This window comes from Lathamus discolor, chromosome 8 (assembly GCF_037157495.1).
Source record: "Lathamus discolor isolate bLatDis1 chromosome 8, bLatDis1.hap1, whole genome shotgun sequence".
Classification (NCBI taxonomy): domain Eukaryota; kingdom Metazoa; phylum Chordata; class Aves; order Psittaciformes; family Psittacidae; genus Lathamus; species Lathamus discolor.
In genome coordinates, this window is record NC_088891.1 from 19,169,019 (window position 1) to 19,192,143 (window position 23,125).

Genomic DNA, 23,125 nt, shown 5'->3' on the forward strand with positions numbered 1-23,125 from the left:
TGGGCTCTCCTGGGAGTTGATGCTGTTGTAGTCCTCCTCTACAGACTTTCTTCCAGCTAGTGGTGTTTGTCCTGTAGTCCAAATTTGAAGTACTGAAAAGTTGAAGATTTGACCAATGATCATGATGGATTTGAGGAGAGATTATGATGATAGTGCACAAGATTATTTGTCTCTTTTTTGGCTTGTCTGAATTTCTCTCTAGAAAGTAGGAGCTATACTTAGGAATAATGAGACAGTCTTTAGCTTGATGATTACATGCTCCTTTTTTCCCCTAACAGCATTCTGCTTAATTTCAGCATCCATAAGGGGATAGAATTATGGCTGCATGAGCAAGTTCAAATCTGCTATTTCATAATTTGTGAATGGCTAATTTTTTTCACATCTAAATACTTTTTCTGGGATGGAGGGTTTTTCCTTTCTTTAAATGTGATGTATTTGAAAACTTTACTGTAGATCCCTCCGTAAAAAGATGCAAAATTCGGTGTCCATTCTTCCTTGAAGTAAAAAGCTCTATCTTTTGTACCTCTTTCCTTTTCTGGATCTGGCATGGGAATGTTTAGATATAGGAATGAACTGGGAATCTGCAGTGTTAATATAATACATATCAAATGTACTTGACTTGTTAAGGAAATGAATTTGCAGTTTGTTTTCTTTGTAGCATCTCTGCATTCATAAGATTTTGACAAATGTAATTTTTTTAACAAAAAAAGGAAGCATTTCCTATTCACTATGGAGAGCCAAATAAACAAATACTCTATCAAGATGTTGTCTTAAATAAAAGTGGGATTAGGGATATTCAGTTATGGGAAAACCTCTCCAATTTTGTTCAGCCTGGGACCTCTCCTGCAAGAGATTTTCTGGGCTTCCCCTTCAGAAGTGCAGGTTGCTGGATTTCTGAAGGAAGCAATTCTGACGTACATGACCAATAAAACTTTCTGAATGCAGTGTGTGGAGCTGTTTAAAATTCTCACTGAGAGGTTGAAACAAAATCAGTGGTCAGACTTGTCAGGCTGCTATCCCAGGGAGCCTACCCTAGTTTCATTTCTTGGAGAAATGTGACTTGCAGTGGTAGAGATGAGCAATCGCATTGTGTTCATGCTGATCCTGAGGGTGCGATCAGTGGTGTTAATCACAAAAGAGATTTGGCATTCTCATTCACAAGAGCTAAATCTAGCTACCTCTAAATCACACTTCTTTCTCTTTGAAAGCTTCTTGGGTAATGTCTGGTTACTCCTATTTCAGATGATTCCCTCTTTCCCTTTCCATTTTTCTGGCTAGGTCTAGGAGCTCCTTAGGACTGCCCAGTAGGAACCTTAATATCCATCATTTGCATATGAACTTTAGAACAGGTAAGTATATTTATAGACTGAAAGAAGAACATTATTGCACAGAGGAAACAACATTCCATTTCCTGATGTGTACTAGATTCAGAATAAAACAATAAAAAGCTCCAGCATGTTGTAGAAAGAGAAAAAAAAAAACCACACAAAGCCCTTTTCATTTTCACCCCTTCCCCAGTCTGTTCAGTTCAGCATTTTCAGGTTGGGTGCTTACTGCAGTTGAATATTGCCAAGGGTGAGGTGTCAACACATCGTCTTTGATTTGAGTATTTTTGACCTTAAGGCTTTCTCTACCATACTGTTTATTCCTGTGGCTATGTCCCTAGCCCTATCTGCTCAGTTTTGCCGACATAGCTATTCTTGCAGCTGTACTGCAACCTGCATCATGGAAGCCATCCTGCAGGATGCAGTGCAGGAAAAGGAAGATAATGCCAACTCAGTTTCCTGGTCCAGCTCTCAGTCATGGCCTGTGTTGCAGGTGCATGGCTATGGCATGGGCAGAGGAAGGAGCAGAAGCTGGGCAAGCCTATGCAAAACGTGCCCTCCGGCTAATGGTTGTGTTTCCTCAAGTGAGGCCTATTGCATTTGCTTTGAATGCAAACTGTGAGGATGTCCATGGGTCTGAGCTGCTGTTGAGGGACTGTGTGGAAGAATCATTAGTTAGCAGAACATGTCAGAATTAGGTTTTGTAGCTACTTGTAAGTACATAAACTCAGAGGTTTCAGTTAGTGCCTGTATTTTGTACAGGGGCTTACAGCTTCATGGTAATACTCCTCAGAATGTGAGCAAATGCAACAAATGCCTCCAAACTGGGCGGTTTTAAATTCAACTCCATTAGGGCGCAAGTTAATAGAAACTTCAGTGCAAAAGGCTTAAATTGAACCATCTTCCTACTCCCTAACCCCAATTGCGCCCACTGCATTGTGAGATGTATTTTGTAAGACTGCTTAAGTCAATGCTAAGAGTAATGATTTTTATGCACAAGTGGAGTACAAATGATTTTTAAGGTTGTTCTTGGGGTTTTGTTTTGGTTTTGCTTCTTGTTTAGCTTGGAATGTATGTACACACATGCCATGATTTAAGGTATGTTTTCCAAACTGTGTTTTGTGTTGTTTAAGCTGGACTTTATCTCCTTATTAGCAAGTTACAGCCAAAGTGTGGTGGCTGACAATAGAAGGTTTATCTAAACATTAACAAATTAACTGGGGCCGGATGTGTGCTAGGCAAGGGCAGCAGCAGGAACCTTTGCTCAGCTGAAGTGCATGACCCGACTTCTCAGCCTGCATGGTTCCGAGCATAACCTGTGAGCTGTGAAGCAGTTGATTGCTGATGTCCTTAAAGAGGAGGGGGTGAAAGAAATCGTTAGCAAAGGATATCTTCAAAAGCTTTGAGGAACACTGGTGTGTGTAATACTTGTGCAAAGAACAGAGGAAAGCCGAGGGGATTGCAAGGCAAGTACAGCACTTTTCAAGCCCTTTGAAAGAGCTCAGTGAACAGGGTACAGCTTACTTTGTCTCCTGCAGAGGAGTGAAGAGCTGAGTCAGCTTTGTTGAGCTCTGAACTGTGATCCCCCACATTTTAAGCCGAATTGTGGGGCTGCAAACCTGACTATACAGAAATCCAGCTGCAGAAATATGGTTCCCAACAGATTGCACTGTCTTCTTGGTACATACAAGATACTATGTCAGTCATTTAGTCCAGTGAATGCTTCTGGGCTTTATAGCACTTCAAAGCTTTAATAAGAAACCTTTCGGGACTATTGTTTCCTTTCTGTCATACCTCCTTTTCAAACTCATTCTGTTTAACTTTGGAAGCTGTGCTCCTTCTACAGCCATCTCACCTTGAAAACACACCATAGAACAAACAGAATTACTGAATTCTCCCAGAATGAGCATTGCTCCTACTCACATGGCAACTCAGTATCCACCGTGTGCTGTCTGATCTCAGTTCCAAGAAGGGAAGGGGGGTAGAATTCCAAAGCAAACCCCTGGAGCTGTTAACTAATTCCCTTGGATGAGACCATGAGAGATGAAGCATTTTGTCTACTGATCACTTAGTAGGATAGGTGTGGAAAGGACTGTATGGAAGAATTTCCACTTGGGGGGGAGGGTGAGGGGGGTGTGGAGCACCCAAAGGTTGGCCTCTTCCTCCTGCCCATCTCTGTTGGTAGGGATGAGAGTCACATCGCTGTTCTTTGCCTACACTAAATACTACAGGAATGCCAATGAGATACATGCAGAAGAATAAAATCTCCCTGGTCTTTCCTAATGGAAGTTGGAAGTGGTTTATGCTGCTGCAGAAGTTGGGACTTTTTTTAAGCAAGTTTTGAGTGTAACAAATGAGGTGGAGTGAATAGAAAGAATAAGTTTCTGCAAAATACCAGTATACGTTAAGACATCTCTGTTGCTTGCATTAAGCCTAGAAAGAAGCATGAATCATAGTAATCCATTTAGGATATAGATATACACAGCCTATTACATCTGTTTTGAAGGTTTTTTGTTGTGCTGCCCTCTTACTGTACATATTAACTACTTCTCTTTTTAATTCATTAGATCAGCTAACACATTAGTTATCTGCACCAGGAATTACTCACTTTTTGCCACTTTTTCTCTCTGGAAGGCTCCACTGAGTCCTTTGGAGACTTGACTCCCTCTATCTCCTTCCAGGTCCCACGTTACTCTTCCCACCTTTGTGAGCACCTTATGTCATGGTAACAGTCCCTTCTGCTGAGGTGTGTTGGACTCTGCTCCCTGTGAAGCTATCAGAAGAGCTGGCTGCAGCTTTCTCCTTCAGTCCTGGTGGTGAGGAATGTTATTTGTAGAGCTGCCAGCTCCAGCAGGTCTGGCTTATTGGTCAGATGGTGTTGAACTGTAAAGCAAAATCCTGTGCACGTGTGAATGTATTTCCAGTGTGAGAAAAAATCCCAGACTTGGTCTGTGTTCTGGAGAGGCAAATATTTCATATCTTACGTGAAAGAACGTTAGTGTTGCTGGCCCTACTGTTGTGACTTCAGTTCCCTCAAAATCTAGAGATTAATTTAAAATAAAAGATTTTTTTTTAAATCTGGCTGTATGTTTTTGTCATTGTTTTGCTTTCTAAACCCCCTCTGGGAAGGGGAGGGGTTGTGTGTGTTAGCACTATGCTGTCTCCCAAAGAAGTGGTGAAGTTTTTAATAAGAAATTCCTATCTCTACATCTGTCTGTCTGTTCTCTCAGGCCAGTTCCCATCAGTTTTATTCCCATTTCTTAATTTGGCTGTATCCCTATTTACATTCTATCCTTCAGGCCTGCAAATGCAACTCTAGCAGGATTCTCAGTTTCCTGAGTCTCACAAGAGAGGTGCACAGGACCTTTACCATTTTCTCAGGCTGAGTGCTTAGAACAATTGGTTTGGGTAAAGTTCTTCACTAAAAATTGGGGTTTCTTTTAAAGTGTGGTAAAGTGTCAACCCCAAATGAGCTATCAGGGAGCTGCCATTGCAAAACAGGGCTGATATTTATTCCTTAGTTTTGTGGTGCTGGTAGGTGTAACAGTTGCTATTATGAGGCTGTCAGAGGTGCAGATTCACCAAATCCCTTCAGTGTGTGATTTAAACATGTATAATTTTAGGCAAATGTTTTAGTATTTTGCTACCTTAGCAAATAGGATAAGATGAATAATTCAAGAACTGCAAGGGCCAGAAAAGAGACTCCCATTGATACTGAATGGATGTTGAATCAAGTCTCTGCTGTATCAAGGAAAGTTTATCTGAGAAAAGTTTGCCGCTTAGTCTGACATTAGCAGTATTACAACATTACAGATGAATGGAGCGTGTGTGGTTTTGTCTGTTTTAAAGTCGGTCATTTCTTCATATGAATAATTAGATTGCTTTTGGCTAACTTACCTACCTGAGGAGGGTGATCACAGCGTAGACCCTTTATTTTTGCATACCCAGGCACATCATCTGGAAAATGTGAGAAAGCACTGGCTATGCTTTACAAGACAGGAAATAAAGCCTTGGAAATGGCTCTACAAAAGAAGTAAGTTCAATGTTATTATTTGGTATCAAGTGATTGTTAAGGGTCATGCTCTTGCTACATTCGTATGTCTCCACTGTAAATACTTGAACAATACTAACAGTTCGGCCTGAGACTTCAGTATAAAGTTTGGTATGAGAAGCTTTTTCCATTATAATGATTTTTTTTGTGTGTGTTATTGTTAGCCTAATTTGCCGGTGACTATTGTGACTATTTCTGTTTAACAGTATGTTTTTATGTTGTTTTAGAAATTATTTAGCATATAGTCTTGACAGTGGCTTTACAAAGTCTCTCATGATATCTTTTTCTAAGAAATTTTGTTTCTTAAATGCTATTCTCCAGTTTATATTTTTCCAGCTACCAAAACTTGCACATCAGCAGTTTCCATTCTCACAGCTTGTCCTCTCCCATTCCAGTTGCCATGCAGTGAGATGCATAAAACACAAGTGGAGATTTTGCCACAAGCAAACGCGGTGCCTTTTTCAAACGTGTTCATGGGTTTTGGTGATCAGAATACTATCTGGATACCAGCCCATCTGGAATGTTAGACAGCATGAAATAATTCTTGGAAGAGCCTTTCTAGCAAAGGCAGTCAGGAACACAGTTCAAACCGGAAAATGGACAACAAAACCCTGAGCTTTGTTGACAGAGCTTTCTTTGAAAATCTGCTACCCACTCTGATCTTAGATGTCTTAACAGTCTAGTGGTTTAAAGCAAGGCCTGCATTCTTGCAGAAGTATGTATGTGAGCAGATGTCCGTGTGTAAATGCAACTTTACAGCTTCCCTATTATGAACAGCAAACATCAGTGCAGCCATTTGGAGTTCTTTTGACCATGTTTTAGATAACTTTGTTTTGCTTCTCACAGAGAACTAATCTTGGAAGGCTAGAACTTCTGTGCAGAGCAGTTGGAATTAGTTATATACTGGAATCACAGCTGATTGGTTGCATCCTCCAACATGACCAATCCTCAGTAAGTACTATGTGAGGATAGTTACAATTTACCTTAAATAAAAGGGAACAGGTTGCTACTTGTAGGAGAATGATGTGACATCACGAGTGTTCTATCAATATTACTGGAAGGAGAAGTTGATATTTTGAGGAGGAGTAGGATATGACCAGTTGTTTAAAGAGTGAATTGGCAGAAAAACTGAATGCTGAAAACATATCTGTGTTAACAGCCAGTGGCTGGGAACTACTATGCCATGTTATTGTCAGATGTTTGCCTTTTTTCTTTACTGCCACCAAACCTTGTCCCAAACCTGTTGCCTTTTTTCTTTACTGCCACCAAACCTTGTCCCAAAGCTGTTGCCTTTTTTCTTTACTGCCACCAAACCTTGTCCCAAACCTGTTTCCAACTCAAGTGTGTTGATTTTTCTTTTCCATCAAATCAGATGTCATTTAGTCTAAGGATGCAGAATCTAAATACTTCTGGGAGAGGGAAGGCTGCACCAACCCTTTTTCCTTTATAATACTGGAAATTGGATCATTGTATGCTCTTCTGTGCAAAACTGAACCTGCTTGGACTTGTAAGAGTAAATGTCCACAGGATGGCACTAAAGGTGAAAATCAAAGAAAGAAAACTTGCTAAAATTAGCTCTTCCCTCTGGGCTTCTGATTCAGGTTGTTGACAGAGCAATACTGTTCTGTTGGAAATGAATCTATTTGCTTTCCATTATTAGTCAGACTAACAAGAACATAAAGTAAGCCTTTAGGTTGTTCAAATAGTACTTTTTTTATGCCTCTACTTTCTGCCATACTATGACCCAGTTGCAGCATTTCCCTGCCAAATATAGCAGCATTTTCTGATTTTTAAAATTACTTTCTTGTGTAATGCTGGCAGCAGTTAGCTCCTTTGAATTTAGGAATCATGTTTTCTGCCCCAAAGGGTTAGTCTAATGGTGAGGCTCTGACCAACAGAATCTTTCTGTAGCTCTTTCACATAGAATTTTAGTTCTTTCACCCACATCCTTAGACTTACAAGTTGTATGAGTTAAGAAATTCTCTAAACTTTTTTTTTTTTTCTGGAAAAAACCCCACACCAAAATGACCATTAATCAGGTTTCTTTAATAGCTGGAAGATTTTAATAAACTTCTCTAAAACAAAATAATCAATATAACTTCTGCAGTCATAAAACAGAGGGAAGTTAGTGCCAAGCACATTTTCAGTATAGCCTTAAGGAAAAAGAGTATCTTCACTCCTGCTACTGAAAACCTGAGACAAGTAGCCTTAGATGTCTTTAGAAGTTAGCAAGCTCTTCTGGATGAAAGCTGGAGAAGTTTATGCTTGCACCTACTCTGAATCAAATGGAGCTAGCAGCTTGACATGCAAGCTGTCTCCTATAACAAAGCCATCCTTCACATGTACTAGATAATAAGTTGCCATCCGTCAAAACTATTTTAATACTGACCCACAGTGGAAGAGGGGTCAAACTGCATCCACTAATGAACAGTTGCTTTGTATAAAATGATTAATAAGCTGAGCTGCTCATGGCTCACTGGTGTAATTCACAGAGCAGTGAGGATTTAGTTGGCAGTTACATGGCTGCCTTCTGTTTTGCACAAATATTTTATTTGGATTCATGAAGACAAGTGTGGAGAGATTTGGTTTGTCCTCTCAATGAGGACACCGTCCTCAGTGTCTTGGCAAGGGCCTTTTAAGTTGCTGGCTTTTAAGGATTCTGTGAGTTGTTGCTCTAAGTTATTTTTATTTGCTTGCTTATTTACATTCATTTACATGTATATCTGTGGAGAGAGAGAGGGTATTTTATTTTGCTTATTACATTTTCAGGTCTGCAATAGAAGGTGGTGTTTCAGAAGTTGAAATAATTTCACAACAAGTAGAAGAAGAGACTAAAAGCATTGCTCCTGTACAGCTTGTTAATTTTGCTTATCGCGATCTACCTTTAGCTGCACTTGATCTGTCTGTGGCTGGGTCCCAGCTTTTGTCAAATTTGGATGAGGAGTACCAAAGAGAAGGGTAAGTACAAACGACATGATTTTGTTTTATAGTTTTATGTTATGTGAATTTCATGGCTTTGTACAAAAGAAAACCTTGAGCTGGAGAAGTGCAGCCAGTTGTCCTCAAACTCTTCTTAAAACTGTTGTAACAGGATGGAAGCGAACTTTTCTAATCTAACTAATCTGTGCTGGTTTGGGGCTCTTTACACTTTTAAGTGATTCATAGTTGCTATTTGATCACAGTCTGGAAGTCTTCTTTCAGGGAAAACTAGACCAGGCATCTATGCACCAGGCAGGCAGAATGGCCTGGTGAAAGCCCTTTGTGAAAAGGGTTTTCAGGGGGGTTGCAGGGTGACAAATTTGGCTACTGTGATTCTTGTACATAGTTGCGCATCTCTTGACTGAGAGGTAATGACATAGTACTGCTGATTCCTGGACAGACTGTATACTTTTCACAGAGTTATTTGAATAGCTTGCTTGTGTGAGAATGTTGTCTTTGATAATGTATATGCAAACTCCTCCTGTTTTCACAGAACAAGTAACTGTATTTAACATGAAGAAGAGACTTTCAGGGGGTTTTGTAAGAGACTCTTTTCCTCACAAGAAAAAGAATAGTATGTTACTGATCTCCATGATGTTTAGGACAAGAAGTAAGAAGCTTGAATCGCAGCAAAAGAGAAAAATGAGGGTAGTGAAATGCTGGGATAGACAAATGGGTATGGGAGGAGGGGAATGGAGTTGCAGTTGCTAGGTGTTGTGAAGATGTGTTTGTCAGGAATGATAACACTCTAGTTGAACATCCCTTGGGACAGAGAAGAGGTGAGTGCTTGTGCCTAGCCCCTCTCATTCTGTGATTACTGTGCCACTGTGTGTCACACACTGAATGTATATATATTCCACTGTTAGTAAGATCCGTCTAAAAGCATTTCACAGTAAGTCATATAGAGCTGGTGAAGACATTAGGCTTTATGTAAGCCTTCATTTATTAACAGCTCAATGTGTTTTAACCTGTGCTCAGAAATCAGCAGAGAGACCTGCTTGATCTCTGCTCAGCAGGTTTTCTGTATGGTAGTCAGGAAGCAGTATGTGGGGAAGGCTCTTGCCTTTAATTTCTTTCCAAATTGGACTTTATGAGACATCTCCAGAAAGTTGTTCCTCCAAACAAGGGGAAATACATTTCAAGTAGGTTATATAAGTATGGTACAACTGTAACATAAAATATCCTGCATAGCAAAGAGGCACTTGAAAATTAATTTGAGTATGCAGGTGTAACCCTCAGGCTATTTTGGTGCTGAGTGAATACCAGTTTAGTTCAGATATGCATTTTTATAGATTTTCATGATCTGAAACTCAATTCTTCACTGTGCCAAAGTGCACAGATCACTCATTGTAACCATTTGAGCAGCTTTGCAGTCTTAAGCAGGAAAATAGACGTGTCATTCTCCTCCTCATCAGAGATCTCTTCCTTCACATAGTCTTCTTTTGTGGCTTTATCAGTCTGAATGGAAATAAGCAGGTGCCATTCAGATGTCCCAGCTGTAGAGTGGATTCTCTGAAGAAAATTCAGAGCTTTAGTTGTATGTCTCAATGCATTTTGGCTGAGTGTGTTCAGCTCAGTCCCAGGATTACATCTGCCTTGTGAGAATGGCAGCTGCTTCCTTTCAGAAGCATGTAGCACAACTGATGCCTTGTGAAATTCAGGAGCAGAGCTCAGCTCAAGAAGCCTAGCAGTGAAAGTAAAATACTGTCTCCATACCCCCTCATGGCTCTGTTGGGAATATGTCTGATTTTATGAATGTGATGTAATTTTTTTTTCTCATGGCCTTGCTAGATATTAGATCTTAGCTTTGTTAGATGGCTTCCACCAGAGTAACAAGGAGGTAGGATGTGTCACATCAGTTTGGTACAGGAACTGACAGCTTACGTCTCCCTCATGTGCAAAGAGTGTAGTGTGGAAAGAGCAGCAAAGGAAGGGGCAGAAAGTATTTAAGTCCCTGTAGTTTCTGCCATCATCCATGTTCATAACTGTGAAGTTATGGACTTCAGTTCATGAAATTATGGCCCTGTTACCCCAAAGCTCCCATGCAGGTTGCCAGTGGAGGTATCAAAAGATGCTGCCAATGTCAGAGAGTGCTAAAAGGTGATGTAAGACTTCTCTTCCCATCCCTGACAGTCTGTAGACTCCGAGTGTAACATTCTGTATGCTTTTCCCTGAGAATTTCAGGGAGGGTGCCAACCTGTACGACCTGCACATATCCTGTGTGGTTCTATTGTTCTAGATCTACAGCTGATCTATGCAAGTTGTAGTTGGTGTAACTCTGAGGCTCTGCAGCAGGATGGTCTGGTGTATCCCTGTGCTTGGAAAATGCTGGGTGGTTGTGACAAGCTGCATCTGTCCCTGACTTTTTGATTTTCAACATAATAGTGTGCAGACCCTAGTTTCTGATATAGGTTGTAGCATTTCATCACTAGTCAGTTTTCATCTCCTTGCGTAGAGGAACAAGAGAGACATCAGACTAGAGATGAATGAGTGGGCAATAAAGGATTTCTGCATCTGGCTCGCTTCCCTGCAGTGAGGCTGATGTGCCTGATGTTAACTGAGCTGTGTATCTTTCTCTTCAGAAGAGGAAATGTTCTGATAAATTACACTAATAATGTAACTAGAACATTTTGTTTTATGTGGCTATAGCAATTTCTATTTATAAAGGTATGGCTCTTTGACTCTGTAGCAATGTGAAGAAATAGTAGTTTGGTTCTCAGAACCACAATAAGGATGATGTTTGTTACTTATTAGTCCTGCTGATCTGCCCTACAGTTAACTTCTTAGAATCCTCTTGCTGTACACTGCACTCCATGCTTAGACATTGCAGAAATGATTGAGGCATAGGTGGGAGGCACGTAGATGAAAAATGAACTGATTCAAAAAATGTGCCTTGGATGCCATGGAGGACACATGGTGTACACTTCTGACATCTCTGTTACAGAGTAGGTGAGACTTGTATACAAAAAGCAACAGGACAGTTGCTGATTTTCTTCATGTCTGTGAATTTATTGAAGAAGCTGTATCTGAGTTGAATTTGACATGCGTGTAAAGAATAAGTAAACATTTTTTTTAGGAGACTAGTCACCCAGAAAGCTCAGGGGATTTTTAAATGTTAACATTAGCTTTAAGTGCCACTCTTAATTTCTTTTTTCTAGTCAAGTGTTCTGTTTTCAAAAGAAAAAAATAGTTTCTCTCTTCTGTTTTTGCATCAATGACCGGTAAACATGATGGGGAATAACTGGAAAATTGATAACACGCAGAAAGTGGTACTTGTGTCCTAACGACAAACGGGGATAGGGAAAAGCTCTCCTTCCTGTACTTTCCTTAAATTCCAATTGGAGGGAGCAATTCATGATGGATATCAACTGCAATAGAAGAGTTGACAGACTGTGAGCCTATCTCTCCAAGACCTGTTGGTTGGGAAGCAAGGGGAGAGATATACCCCAACTTCAAATTATTTCTTGTATTTGTTTTAGATTGCAGCCTTTGAGCTTCTGGATGTTAAATCTGAAACGTGAAGGTCTTTTCAAATGCTCTGTTTTACATCAACAGCTGTAAAGGTTGGGGATTCGTACGGTTAATGTGTTTTACTTGCCACTAGCTGTATATAGTTGTGTCATTGTAATTTGATAATTGATGATAATCTGTTCATTGCCTTGAATTTGTTTGGTTGCAGCCAGAAAGTGGATTAAACAGGAGGAAACTAAGAAGAAAACTATAGGAAAGGGTATAGAGAAAAGAGGGATTAAAAGGAAGGGAAACCAAAACTGAACAAGAGATTCAGAAATGAACACAGGGAGAGTTTTCTGGTTTTAATTTTAAATTGGTTGCAAACCTTCACTAATGAATGTGTTCACCCATCCTGGGAGAAAAGGATATCTGTTCCTTCAGTCTGTCTTCTGCAACTGCACCAAATAAATGCCATTATTTCTGGGTTTCATATTCATCTTTCAGTTTTCATTTTGATCTCTTGGAGGTATTTTACTTGTGTTGTCTACAAAGCTTAAGGTACTTTAACTAAAAGAATTCAAATAGACCAAGTTCTTGCATTTCTCTTCTGCTTTTTCTTTATCTGTCAGCATAATTAAACAGTCCCTTTTCTGAAAAATTCTGAGTGCATGATACTGATACACAGTGAATAATGAGGTCCAAGCTCAAGATAAAGTGCAAAGTTTTTGGAGGGCAGAACTATTTCATGTAGTGAGCAAGCTCCTTGTATTTACAGAAGTAACTTTTCATTTCTTTTTAGCTGAATCCAGAAAGATAGTGCAAAATATTAACAGCAGAATCCAGTGAATGAGACTGTAGTGCTGATTTGTTCTTTGTGCAGTACTACATCACTGCTATTTTCTGTGCTGTGGTCCAAAACTAAGACCTGCACTGCAGCAGAAAATGAGCATTCAGCTTGACAGAACCTGTGAGGTGACCAGCTCTTCACTAGAGAATGCATGACATTTTGGGCTATGTTACAAGGGTGTTCAGTGATTAGAAACTTTTGTACAGAGCATTTTAAGTGCTTATCTTTGTAAATGTTGTTTTCCGAAATAGCTCATTACTATGTTTATCCTAGTACCTAAATCCTTTGAGTTTGTCTCTCTAATGTCTTTTATCAGTAATAGCAATTGGTAGAGGGAGCACTACTATAAGTAAAAAAAAAGAATTCATTTTCTAGCTCAGCGATTTGCAGACTCTTTTGGTTTGTAGATATTTCTGTATTTTTCCAACAGAACTTGCTTTTCCCAAGTACTTTCTGTTGGTAGATGTGTAGTAGTTGTAGCCCATGGACGACTGTTTGCAAAGCCCTTTGTTTGAGAGTGGAAATGACCTGGGTCTGATTTATCTGGCTTAACACTGGAATTAATTTTCTAAGTTCTAAGAGTAGATATGGCTTGGTGTAAAGCTTGAAAGATGGATAAGCAAATGGACAAAGGAAAAATGTGGAAAAGAGAAATATTAATTCATGAAAAGGTCAGCTAAATGCTGAGCAGCAGTCCAAAAGCAAATCCCATGTTAGGATTCATTAGGAAAAAGTAGAGAAAAAAAAAGAGGCCATTCTCATGCCTCTCCATATATCGAGGTTTTGCCTGTGTCTTGGACATGAGTGTGTTCTGGTCCCTGTGTAAAAGGATATGGTAGATAAAAAGAGCTGGAAAAGATTCTGAGGAGAGCAGTGATCCAAGATGTGATATGGCTGCTATTAGAGATGACTCTGTAAGCTGGAACTCTTCAATCTGGAAAAGAGAAGGCTTACATGAAATTTGGTTAACGTTACAAAATCTGACACAGGTTAAAATAAGGTTTGACACCACATCCCTCTCACACACCTTCCGATATAGGTGCTAGGATACAGATTAAGGGCCAGTTCAAAAGAAACAAAAAAAGGTTGCTCTTTGCACAGGGGGCAGTAGATGTGTGGAACTACTTCTTGAAGGATGTGTGGCTGCTAATAGCTAATTTAGCCTTAAGGGGCGTTCAGCAAGTTTGTGGAAGAGGAATTCATTGGCTGTTACGAAGTAGAATCCAAGAAACCACATTTGTCTCAGGAAGTCACCCAGTTGAAAATGTTTGGATGCTTGGAGAATTTTAAGGGGAAGTATTATGTTTTTGCTGTGCTCTTATTCATCACGAGACATCTGCTCGTGGCTACTATTGGAGGCAGAATACTAAGCTTTTGTTCTGAGATAGTATGACTGTTCTTATGTTTCTTATAAGTTGTTTTTGATCATGATGTTAATATTTCTAATGAGAGGAGTAATATACCAGGTAGCCACAGGATACCTGTGAGCAAACAGTGTGGTATGCATCTATGAAGAAGGCACAGATGATCCTAGAAAGCATGAACTACTTCAAATAGAACTGGGAAGCATTGATGTAATCAAACCTATTCCAAAATATTATATACCATTCTATCTGTCTATTCACATGCAGAGGGGACTACTAGGACAGTTATAGAAATTGTTTGCTTCACAAAAAGCATGGGCTTTAATTAAATTCCATGAGTGGATGCTATTGCTGTATGTAAATGTATCATGGACAAAATGCCAGCAAGGGAGAAGAACTAATCAAGCTAAAGAACAATATTGGCATAAGAGCAAATATGTGTAGACTGGTGATGTGTGAGTTTAGAATCATAGAATCATAGAATAGTTAGGGTTGGAAAGGACTTCAAGATCATCCAGTTCCAACCCCCCTGCCATGGGCAGGGACACCTCACACTAAACCATCCTACCCAAGTCTTCATCCAACCTGGCCTTGAACACTGCCAGGGATGGAGCACTCACAACCTCCCTGGGCAACCCATTCCAGTGCCTCACCACCCTAACAGGAAAGAATTTCCTCCTTAGATCCTATCTAAACTTCCCCGTTTAAGTTTTAAGCCGTTACCCCTTGTCCTGTCACTACAGTCCCTGACGAAGGGTCCCTCCCCAGCATCCCTGTAGGCCCCCTTCAGGTACTGGAAGGTTGCCATGAGGTCTCCACGCAGCCTTCTCTTCTCCAGGCTGAACAGCCCCAACTTCCTCAGCCTGTCTTCATACGGGAGGTGCTCCAGTCCCCTGATCATCCTCGTGGCCTCCTCTGGACTTGTTCCAGCAGTTCCATGTCCTTTTTATGTTGAGGACACCAGAACTGCACACAATGCTCCAGGTGAGGTCTCATAAGAGCAGAGTAGAGGGGCAGGAGCACCTCTTTCAACCTGCTGGTCATGCTCCTTTTGACGCAGCCCAGGATACGGTTGGCTTTCTGGGCTGCGAGAGCACACTGCCGGCTCAAGTTCATTTTCTCATTGACCAGCACCGAAACTTTTTAGGCAGAAAACTGGGGGAATCTTGCCATTTGAGCACCAGAGTTTTGCAGCAGTCTTCCAAGAAATGCCATGGTGTTTAAAGCAGAAAAACTTCAGGGGGAAAAAGGATGAGAAGAGCTCTCAGTAGCTGACTTCTGTAGTTGAACTAAGCTTGTAGGAGAAGACCAGGAAAGGGATGCAGAGCTCTCTCTATTCCTTGGAGTTGCTCAAGGCCTCCAGCTGCTCCCTGTAGCCTGCTGTGAGGCTCTGCTGCCTGTGTTGTTTCAGCCAAATTTTGTACTGTTATGTAGCCTTTGTGTTCCTGTCACTTCCTGACCATGGCCTTTCTAATCCTTCAGGTAGTGATTTGGATCTCATCCATCCTTCTGTTTTCTGATCATAGCCACCCTGTGAAATGCAAACACTTGCTGTTTAGCCAAAAGAAAAAAATAAAAAGAAGACTACAGGGTAAGGTATAATGCAGATTTCAGGGTATTTGTTTGCAAAACCAGGAAATAGAAACAGTGACAGCTGTTAACAGCTTGAACAAACTGTTTGTAGTGGTTTCCTACTTGGTAAATATGTTAAACCTTTCCCAGTTCTGCCTTATGTTCTTTTATCCAAGCTGTTTATTAATAAAACTAGCAGTGATGATGACAGATTGGTTTTCCACAAAGCCATGTGTGAAAGTATCTTTAAAAATAATTACGCCTGGTAAAATTCCACTAAATATATTTTTATTATAGAATCATAGCAACTTTACAGCCCTGCGTCACCATCAACCAAGAAAATCCCATGCTACTACATTTATTTACTCCATTCAGGCATTGTAAGAAAGGCAAATAATATTCTTGTTCTAGAGACAGAGTTACTGAGGTACCTAATGAGCCTGTTTGAAGTCACACAGTAAAGTTGTCCCGAGTCATACTTTACTTGTACCCACATAGTGCATGGCATCCACAGATGTACCCAGTAGTCCTGCTGACGCTGGTGTCTACTGTACTAAGGTTACAGGGTTGAAGGAGATGTGAAGATTTGTGTATTAGGAGTTAGTGTGGTTAGCATGTGAACAGGTTTAGCTAAAATAGTTCCTTTGATTATTTATGTACATCTTTTACAGGAGGGTAAGAAGTTAAAAAAAGCCAACAACCAAAGCAACCAAAAACCAATAACCCAAGGCAAGATCAGGGCTCTTCGGAAGTGTACAAATAGCAGGGAACAAGCTAGCTAAGCTGCACCCAGGAAAGAAGCAATCCAGTGCACAATGTGATTCTTAATATCAGTGGATTCAGAGGACTTAGAGGAGGTCTGGGAAGGGGTCTGTTGGGCAGTGATGCTCATCACTGTCCATTCTCAAGACAAGTGTTGAAAAAATGCACCTTGGTGTAATAAATTGAGATATGAAACAGAAGGTGGTTTCAGTTCTTAAATTTCAAACACTTGTGTCCTTGAAATCAATTTCTATATTTTATGAGTGATATATAAGTGTGAACGTGCAGAGGATCTGCACTTGACCTCTGAAGTTGATTGCTTTTCCAATCATAAACTGATAGTTTTATTCAGAAGCTTTTTGGAATCAGTGGAATATTAGTACTGCACAGACAGAATAACTCCACATTCTTTAGTATTTTATAAGCTTGAATAATGATTATCATGGCCATATGTAATGTGTGCTGAGTACCACAGTTGATATATTCTTACTGGTACATTTGGTACATTTGAAAATCTCAACTATGTAGAGCTTTTAAAGGAATGTACTTGGGCCCTCTACTGATCATTCTGGGAATAGGAAAGAGGAAAAACTGCCCCGCAATATTAAAATGCTGGCAAAAAGGGCCTTCTTTGGAAAAGGGGAGATAAATGTAGGAAAATGTAAGATAAAGACCTGTTCTATTTAAATAAGGATGTTCACTAGCATTATTTTCAGAAATATCTAAAAAAAATACCCCAAAACCAAAGGACGAAATAACAGTTTCAGAAAAGACAGGTTATTCTGATTTGAGCTGCTGTAAATTAAAATCTATCGAAAAATCAAGTTTTGCAGAAGGCCCTATGCCAGTGCCATTTTTTGCCTTGTGTTTTAAAAATACCTATTCAAAATCTAGCTTATTCTGTATTCAGACTAGAACCATAACAAAGTTAAAACTTAGGGCAAGTTCCTCATAGTAACGCTTGTCAAATCTTCTCTGAAGGTTTCAGAGGAAGGTCTGTTATGGTCAGTGTCGCGGTTTAAACAAAAGTCATCCATAAATCACACAGTCGCTCTCTCACTCTCCCCCTTCTTGCCCTCCCCCTACTCCCGGAGGGACAGAGAGGAGAATCGAAAAGAATGCAACTCCCACGGGTTGAGATAAGAACAGTTTAGTAACTAAGGTATAACACAGATCACTACTGCTACCACCAATGATAACAATGATAAAGGAAATAACAAGAGGAAAGAATACAGCACCTCAACACCAGCCGACCAATAACTCGCCCCACTCCCCCGAGCTGAGCACCAACCGATACCTCGTCCAACCCTGCAGTCAACTCGCCCTTCCGGATAACTCTCCGTTACATCCTGGGCATGACGTGCTGTGGTATGGAATACCTCTTTGGCTAGTTTGGGTCAGGTGTCCTGTCTCTGCTTCCTCCTGGCCTCCCCTCCTCCCTGGCAGAGCATGAGGCTCAGAAAGTCCTTGGCCAGACCAAACATTTGAGCAGCAACTGAAAACATCAGCATTATCAGCACTGTTCCCAGGGCAAAAATCAAAAACACAGTGCTGCACCAGCTTTTGCTAAACCCAGGACAGTCAGGTAATGGGACAATCAAGAGTACAAGTATTTAGTTCATATGCTTAACCCTGAGAAGCTGCTTGAAGTGTCAAGTCTCTGAGCACTACTTAGCATCACTTTCCCCCTCATTTTTGAGCTGTGGGTATATCAGGGAAAGTTTTGTGATGTTTTTCCAAGTGTTTGATCATAACATGAGTTATTGAGTCTAGAGCTATTTATTTGGAATTGATCAGTATCATCTTCTTGTGTACAACTGATTTCTGTGTATTGATATTTCAGTTCAGACAGTGTGGTTACTGCACCGCGCTTCTGTATGCTTGCAGCTTCTTTAAACCCTAGTTAACAAATTGTGTCAGCTCTGTATTAGCTAATGGATATTTACAGATCTTTGGAAATATACAGTGTGAGGCAAGCATGCGACCTTTCAGAGGTGAGCCAGTACAAGAATATTACATAACACTGTGATGAGAAATGATACTGAATTAAAGTGAAACTATGGGGGGATTTTAGGAGAAAAAAAGTACCAGGCTGGGCTGTGTGCTTCTGAAATCCATGCTACTGTCATTCCTATTGCAAATATTTTCAAAAGAAAAGAAAAAAAGAGAACTTGTATCTGCATTTAGCACTATGCTAGTGCAACATTACTGATACATCAACTGCCTTCCAGAGGTCTGCTTGTACCTCCTCACAGATCCCTTCATCTTGCCTAAATCTTCTTTTTCCTCTAAAGCAATGTGACTTCCTCTAAACTGGGTATGGGAGCAGTCCCTGGCATATGCTGCCCCCAAAACTGTGCTATCTCAAACTCTGGAAAGTCCTTTTTGGCCTGGGCCATGAAGAGATTAGTGAGAGTGAGACAAATGAACAAGCGACACAGCCCTGGCCAGTGGCTTGACACTTTGTGTGTGTTTGCTGGTGTAGGTGTAGCTGTGGAGTCACTGAGCTCTTGCTTTCCCATGATGGCATGGAGTGATTGTTGCAAACCACATTTGGCAGCTCTGGTCTGATTTGTTTCCTGCTAGTACAGGAATAAAATTCAACAGCAGAGAAATTCTTACCAAACATCATTAGCTTTTAGCCTAGTAGCAGAATCCTGCTATGCTGTGGTAGTTCCAGGTCAGAGAAGGCAACATGTATGTCAAAATAAAACCACAGGGAAGTAGTAAGACATGATTAGGCTTGTGTTACTCTGCATTGGAAGGCATTTGGACACCAGTACTTCCCAGAGGGCTGGAGATACACACAAAGTCCTCTGGGGCGTGGGTTTTGTGAAGTATTTTTCTTGGTAAAAAGTGAGTTCTGCAAAGTCTTTATAAGTTGTTACTTAGTATATCCATAACAACAGAACTTGTAATTCTGAGCTCATTGCTCTTTAGCTCTTTTCACTACTTCTTTTCTTTTCTTGTTTTTCCTCCTAATTTTATTTCCTTAGATCTAACTGGCTAAAACCGTGCTGCGGGAGACGAGCAGCTGTGTGGCAGGTGTTTTTGCTCAGTGCAAGTCTCAACGGTTTCCTGGTAGCCTGTGTAGTATTGGTGGTGATTCTCCTGACTCTGGAACTGCTAATAGATATAAAGCTTCTCCAGTGTGAGTAGGAGGATTTTTATGTTTCTGTTCTGATGAAATAAAGGCTTGACTTCCTGGGAGATGTTTGAAGGGGGGAGGAGGAGGATGCTGGGGATGGTTTTTTTTGTACCATCTAGATGATTACTAGGCTAGGTAAGAAATGTGATTTTGTGGAACCCTGGTATAGTGAAGTCTATATATACAATAAGGTCTGTTCCTTATTTTGCTGACCCAATTCAGTGCAGGACAATTTTCAAAGGACTCAAGCTGAGTGCACATGCAAAGATGAGCTCTTGTTATTGTTAGTACTTAAAAAAGTCTGTTCTTCACCGACACATTCCTTATACACAGGAGAAAGATCATTTGTGCATTGTTAATGTCTGATACTTTTCACATGCATGTTCATAGGCAGAAATGATGGACTTGCTAGGGTATTTGATGTTTTTTTATTAATTGATTCCTACTGAGATTGGTAGGAATTGAAATTACTGTTTTCTATCTTGTAATGCACCCAAGTGGTATAGAATTTCATTCTACTTTGGTAACACACTGGAAGCCAAATAGTAGCTTAAGCAAAGTTTTGCTTTACCCGAACTCACTCTACGCAGGTTCCACAATGGAAATTTTAATGCTGCTGATTTGCTTCCTAATTAATCTTTGTTTTTCTAGTGCTCTTTTCCTCTATTCCTTTTTTTCTTCTTTTTTTTTTTCCCTTCTATGACACAAAGCTAACATGAACACAAATACCTTTTTCTTATGCTAAACATTGAAGGACAGCCTCGAAGTATATCTGTAAAATCTCAGATATGTTGAAATGGCAGTGATGGGGTTCAGCCAATCTAATAAATGCAAGAATACACATCATGAAAGAGGCATGGTCTGATATCTTCTACAGCAACTTTAAACTGAGCAAATGATCCTTGTAGTCTGTGGAAGTCCTTTTATTTTTGTCAATTGGTATTAGTGCAGGCAGATTCACCGTAAAGGTTTAGGTATTGCATTTGGTTTTAGATTACTTTAGGGGACTTTACTGATAATTGCAGTCATTTTATAAACCCTATAAGATAAAGGAATGACTGAGCTGTCTTTCCGTGCTGTTGCCACCATTTACACTCCTGCCTGTCCATACTGCACACACTGGTCTGAGCATGGCCGCTTAGTTACATTTGTAGTCTGTAGTGACTTGCACTTTGGATGAGGAAGCCCAGGATTTGGACAAGTCTGTTGCTTTCAAAAAAGATCAGGGATTCCAATTATGGGTCTAAGTCCTTAATAAGTGAAGAATTTAAACAGTATTCGCTGAGGTGCTATATCTTTATGTAAAGAGTTGTCACTTCTGTGGAGCCAAAGAGTTTAAATGTTTCTGTTGATTTCTCTTTGATTTCTAACACAGTTTTGGATACTTTCCTCTGGAAGCACCAGCTTTCTTACCATTTATTTTCTGAAAAATCTTCTAAAGGCAGCTTTATTGTAGGGATCATTCTTCCTCTATGTGCCTAGGGTGTGATACTCTTAAAAGCTCTGCAGCTTGCTCCTTGTATGTGACCTATAGGTGTTTGGTAGAAGCAAGTAATTTCACTGTTCAGAGGCTGCCTACATGGATTTTTCTAAGCACCTGAGAAAGGACCCATTCCACTCTTGTGTTGCTACTTTGTATTGTAATGAATTGACCCATCAGGCTTCTTAACAGTCATTAAGTTGAATAACTTTTGTTTTAAATCAGATAACAGCTATTTTGGTGGGGTTGATACAAATACTGCAGTTGTGCTATATGAGGAATGGCTGTAACTTACATTAATATTTTAAAAAGCCATTTAGGCCATACAGTTTTAAATGATTTCTTATTCTATATGAAATCAACCAGATGCATTAGGATGTGTTACAGCACATCACTGCCAGTTTTGTTCATAGTAACAACTGCTAATCCACATTATAGACTGTAATTACTTAGGAATACTCCTTTTTCTTTTAATAGCGTTTTTCTTGGCTTTGACATTTTGAGAGCATCATTTTCTTCTCATACTTTTAGTGCAGGCTTTGATTGTGCTGTGCACTTCTCCCGTACACAAAACTGTCAGTGTTAGTGATGGAGGCTGAATTCGCAAATGTGTAGATCACACATGAAAAGGACAGAGACCTTTTAGGGTATTTTAGCACAAAGCATATTCATGCCAGAATTAGAAACCTCAGAAAGCAGGGGACATGTAATGGGTCTTTTTTATAGGTTTCTGTCTTATAATCACCTTTTTTAGTCCTGTCTTCAAAGCTCTTCACATGCATTAACAAAATAAGGTCTCAATACCTTGTGATGTTCTGCAAATTCAGAAGCAGATGTGTATTAAGTCACTTGCACCTCATCTCAGAAAAAAAAGGGTTCTGGCATGTTCCAACCCCCACTCTCAGAAATACAGACCATGCTGCCCCTTCCTCATCTTCAGTAGTTTCAGGGAAAGCAACTCAGAAAATCATTCTGCCATCAGCTTCAGGTCTTCCTGAAAACTGTGAGGCTGAAAGGCTCTGCTTTTGTCCATTTGGTTGCTGGATTGAAGCCCTGTCTGACTATGGGCAAAGCTGTTCAAAGAAGATGCACATTGTGGTGCAGCAGTGCCTCAGTGGGAGTGGGTTCAGGGCTTGCCCAAACCATGGAGGGAGCATCTGCTATCTGATCCTTGCAGAAGCAGTAGAGTTTGTATCTCCCAGCAAGTCATTGTCAAGAACAACATCCACTGAAAGCAAGTGCTGATAGTACAAGCTTCTGTAATGGCCACTCAGGGTTTGTCAGGCTGTGCTCTTCATCCCTCCCCTCCTGGATATCCACTTTGAAGAGATGGGAAGGCAAGGGAAAGGGTGAGGAGGAAGACTGAGGTTGGCTGTACTCTGTATTTTATACTGAATCATCTTCTTCAAGACTAAAAAGCATCTGGATTCGCAACCACTTCTTCCCCATAGCAGCAGACAATTAAAATGTGAGATTAAGCATAACTTTTTGGTTTTTAGCTACAATTTTTTATATATATATTTTTCTGGGCGGGGGGTGTGGGGGTGGGTGGGTGAAGGGGGAGAAGTTATGAGTTCAACAAGTGTGAAATTCTGTCCCAGATGAAAGTAGAAGCTGAACAGCTTATGTGCTTTGTCTCAAATTGAATCCCAGTGATGTATCCTAACCACCACAGAGCAGGGATGAGCACCTCTTGGAGAAGAGTTGGTTTTTTAACTTTTGACTGCGTATTTGGAAGGGAGTGTTTTGGAAGAGGCAGATATCCAGGGTCAGTGTATGGGCTGGTGATTCAGCTCTTGTCCAAAAGCTTCTTGCTTGGAAGGCATTTTCACATTGACTGTTTTACTGGCAATGTGACTCCATGCTGTCTGGCAGCATGTCCAGGACTCTGCTGCAGTTACTGCAGCGTCAGAAGCGGAGTTTCTGTCCAAATTCGTGGTTGCTGTATCTTTTGTTGTCCACTAAGGGGCAGCTGAAGCCTTGTATGTCAGTCGAGAGCTGGTTGAAAAATCTTTTGTGAATGGTTTCCATTTCTTGTTCTTTATGCCGCCCTATAAAGACAGTGTCTTGGGAATATATTTTGCCCATTTGTTTCATCTTTAGGTAGCTCCTCTGCTGCACCACATCAAACCCACTCTTGTGAA

The 23,125-nt window shown here is 40.4% G+C and overlaps 2 protein-coding genes across 4 annotated transcripts in view; one reads left to right on the plus strand and one right to left on the minus strand.

Moving 5' to 3' along the window:
• NRG4 (neuregulin 4) overlaps window positions 1-4,109 on the minus strand; it is a 49,323-nt gene extending 45,214 nt beyond the window's left edge. Inside the window, exon 1 of the mRNA XM_065688749.1 lies at window positions 3,934-4,109. The gene's annotated coding sequence lies outside the window, so the exon portion shown is untranslated. The remainder of the gene's footprint in view (window positions 1-3,933) is intronic.
• The window catches only part of TMEM266 (transmembrane protein 266), an 88,761-nt gene that overhangs the window by 21,234 nt on the left and 44,402 nt on the right, over window positions 1-23,125 (plus strand). Inside the window, exons 1-6 of one of the 3 annotated variants that reach the window (XM_065688742.1) lie at window positions 2,682-2,791; window positions 4,007-4,141; window positions 5,274-5,358; window positions 6,223-6,327; window positions 8,146-8,334; window positions 19,350-19,504. In XM_065688742.1, the coding sequence (XP_065544814.1) occupies window positions 6,314-6,327; window positions 8,146-8,334; window positions 19,350-19,504 (358 nt within the window). In that variant the 5' untranslated portion in view covers window positions 2,682-2,791; window positions 4,007-4,141; window positions 5,274-5,358; window positions 6,223-6,313. Of the gene's footprint in view, window positions 1-2,681; window positions 2,792-4,006; window positions 4,142-5,273; window positions 5,359-6,222; window positions 6,328-8,145; window positions 8,335-19,349; window positions 19,505-23,125 lie in introns of those variants that run through there. The other 2 variants (XM_065688741.1, XM_065688744.1) reach the window with 2 other exon arrangements.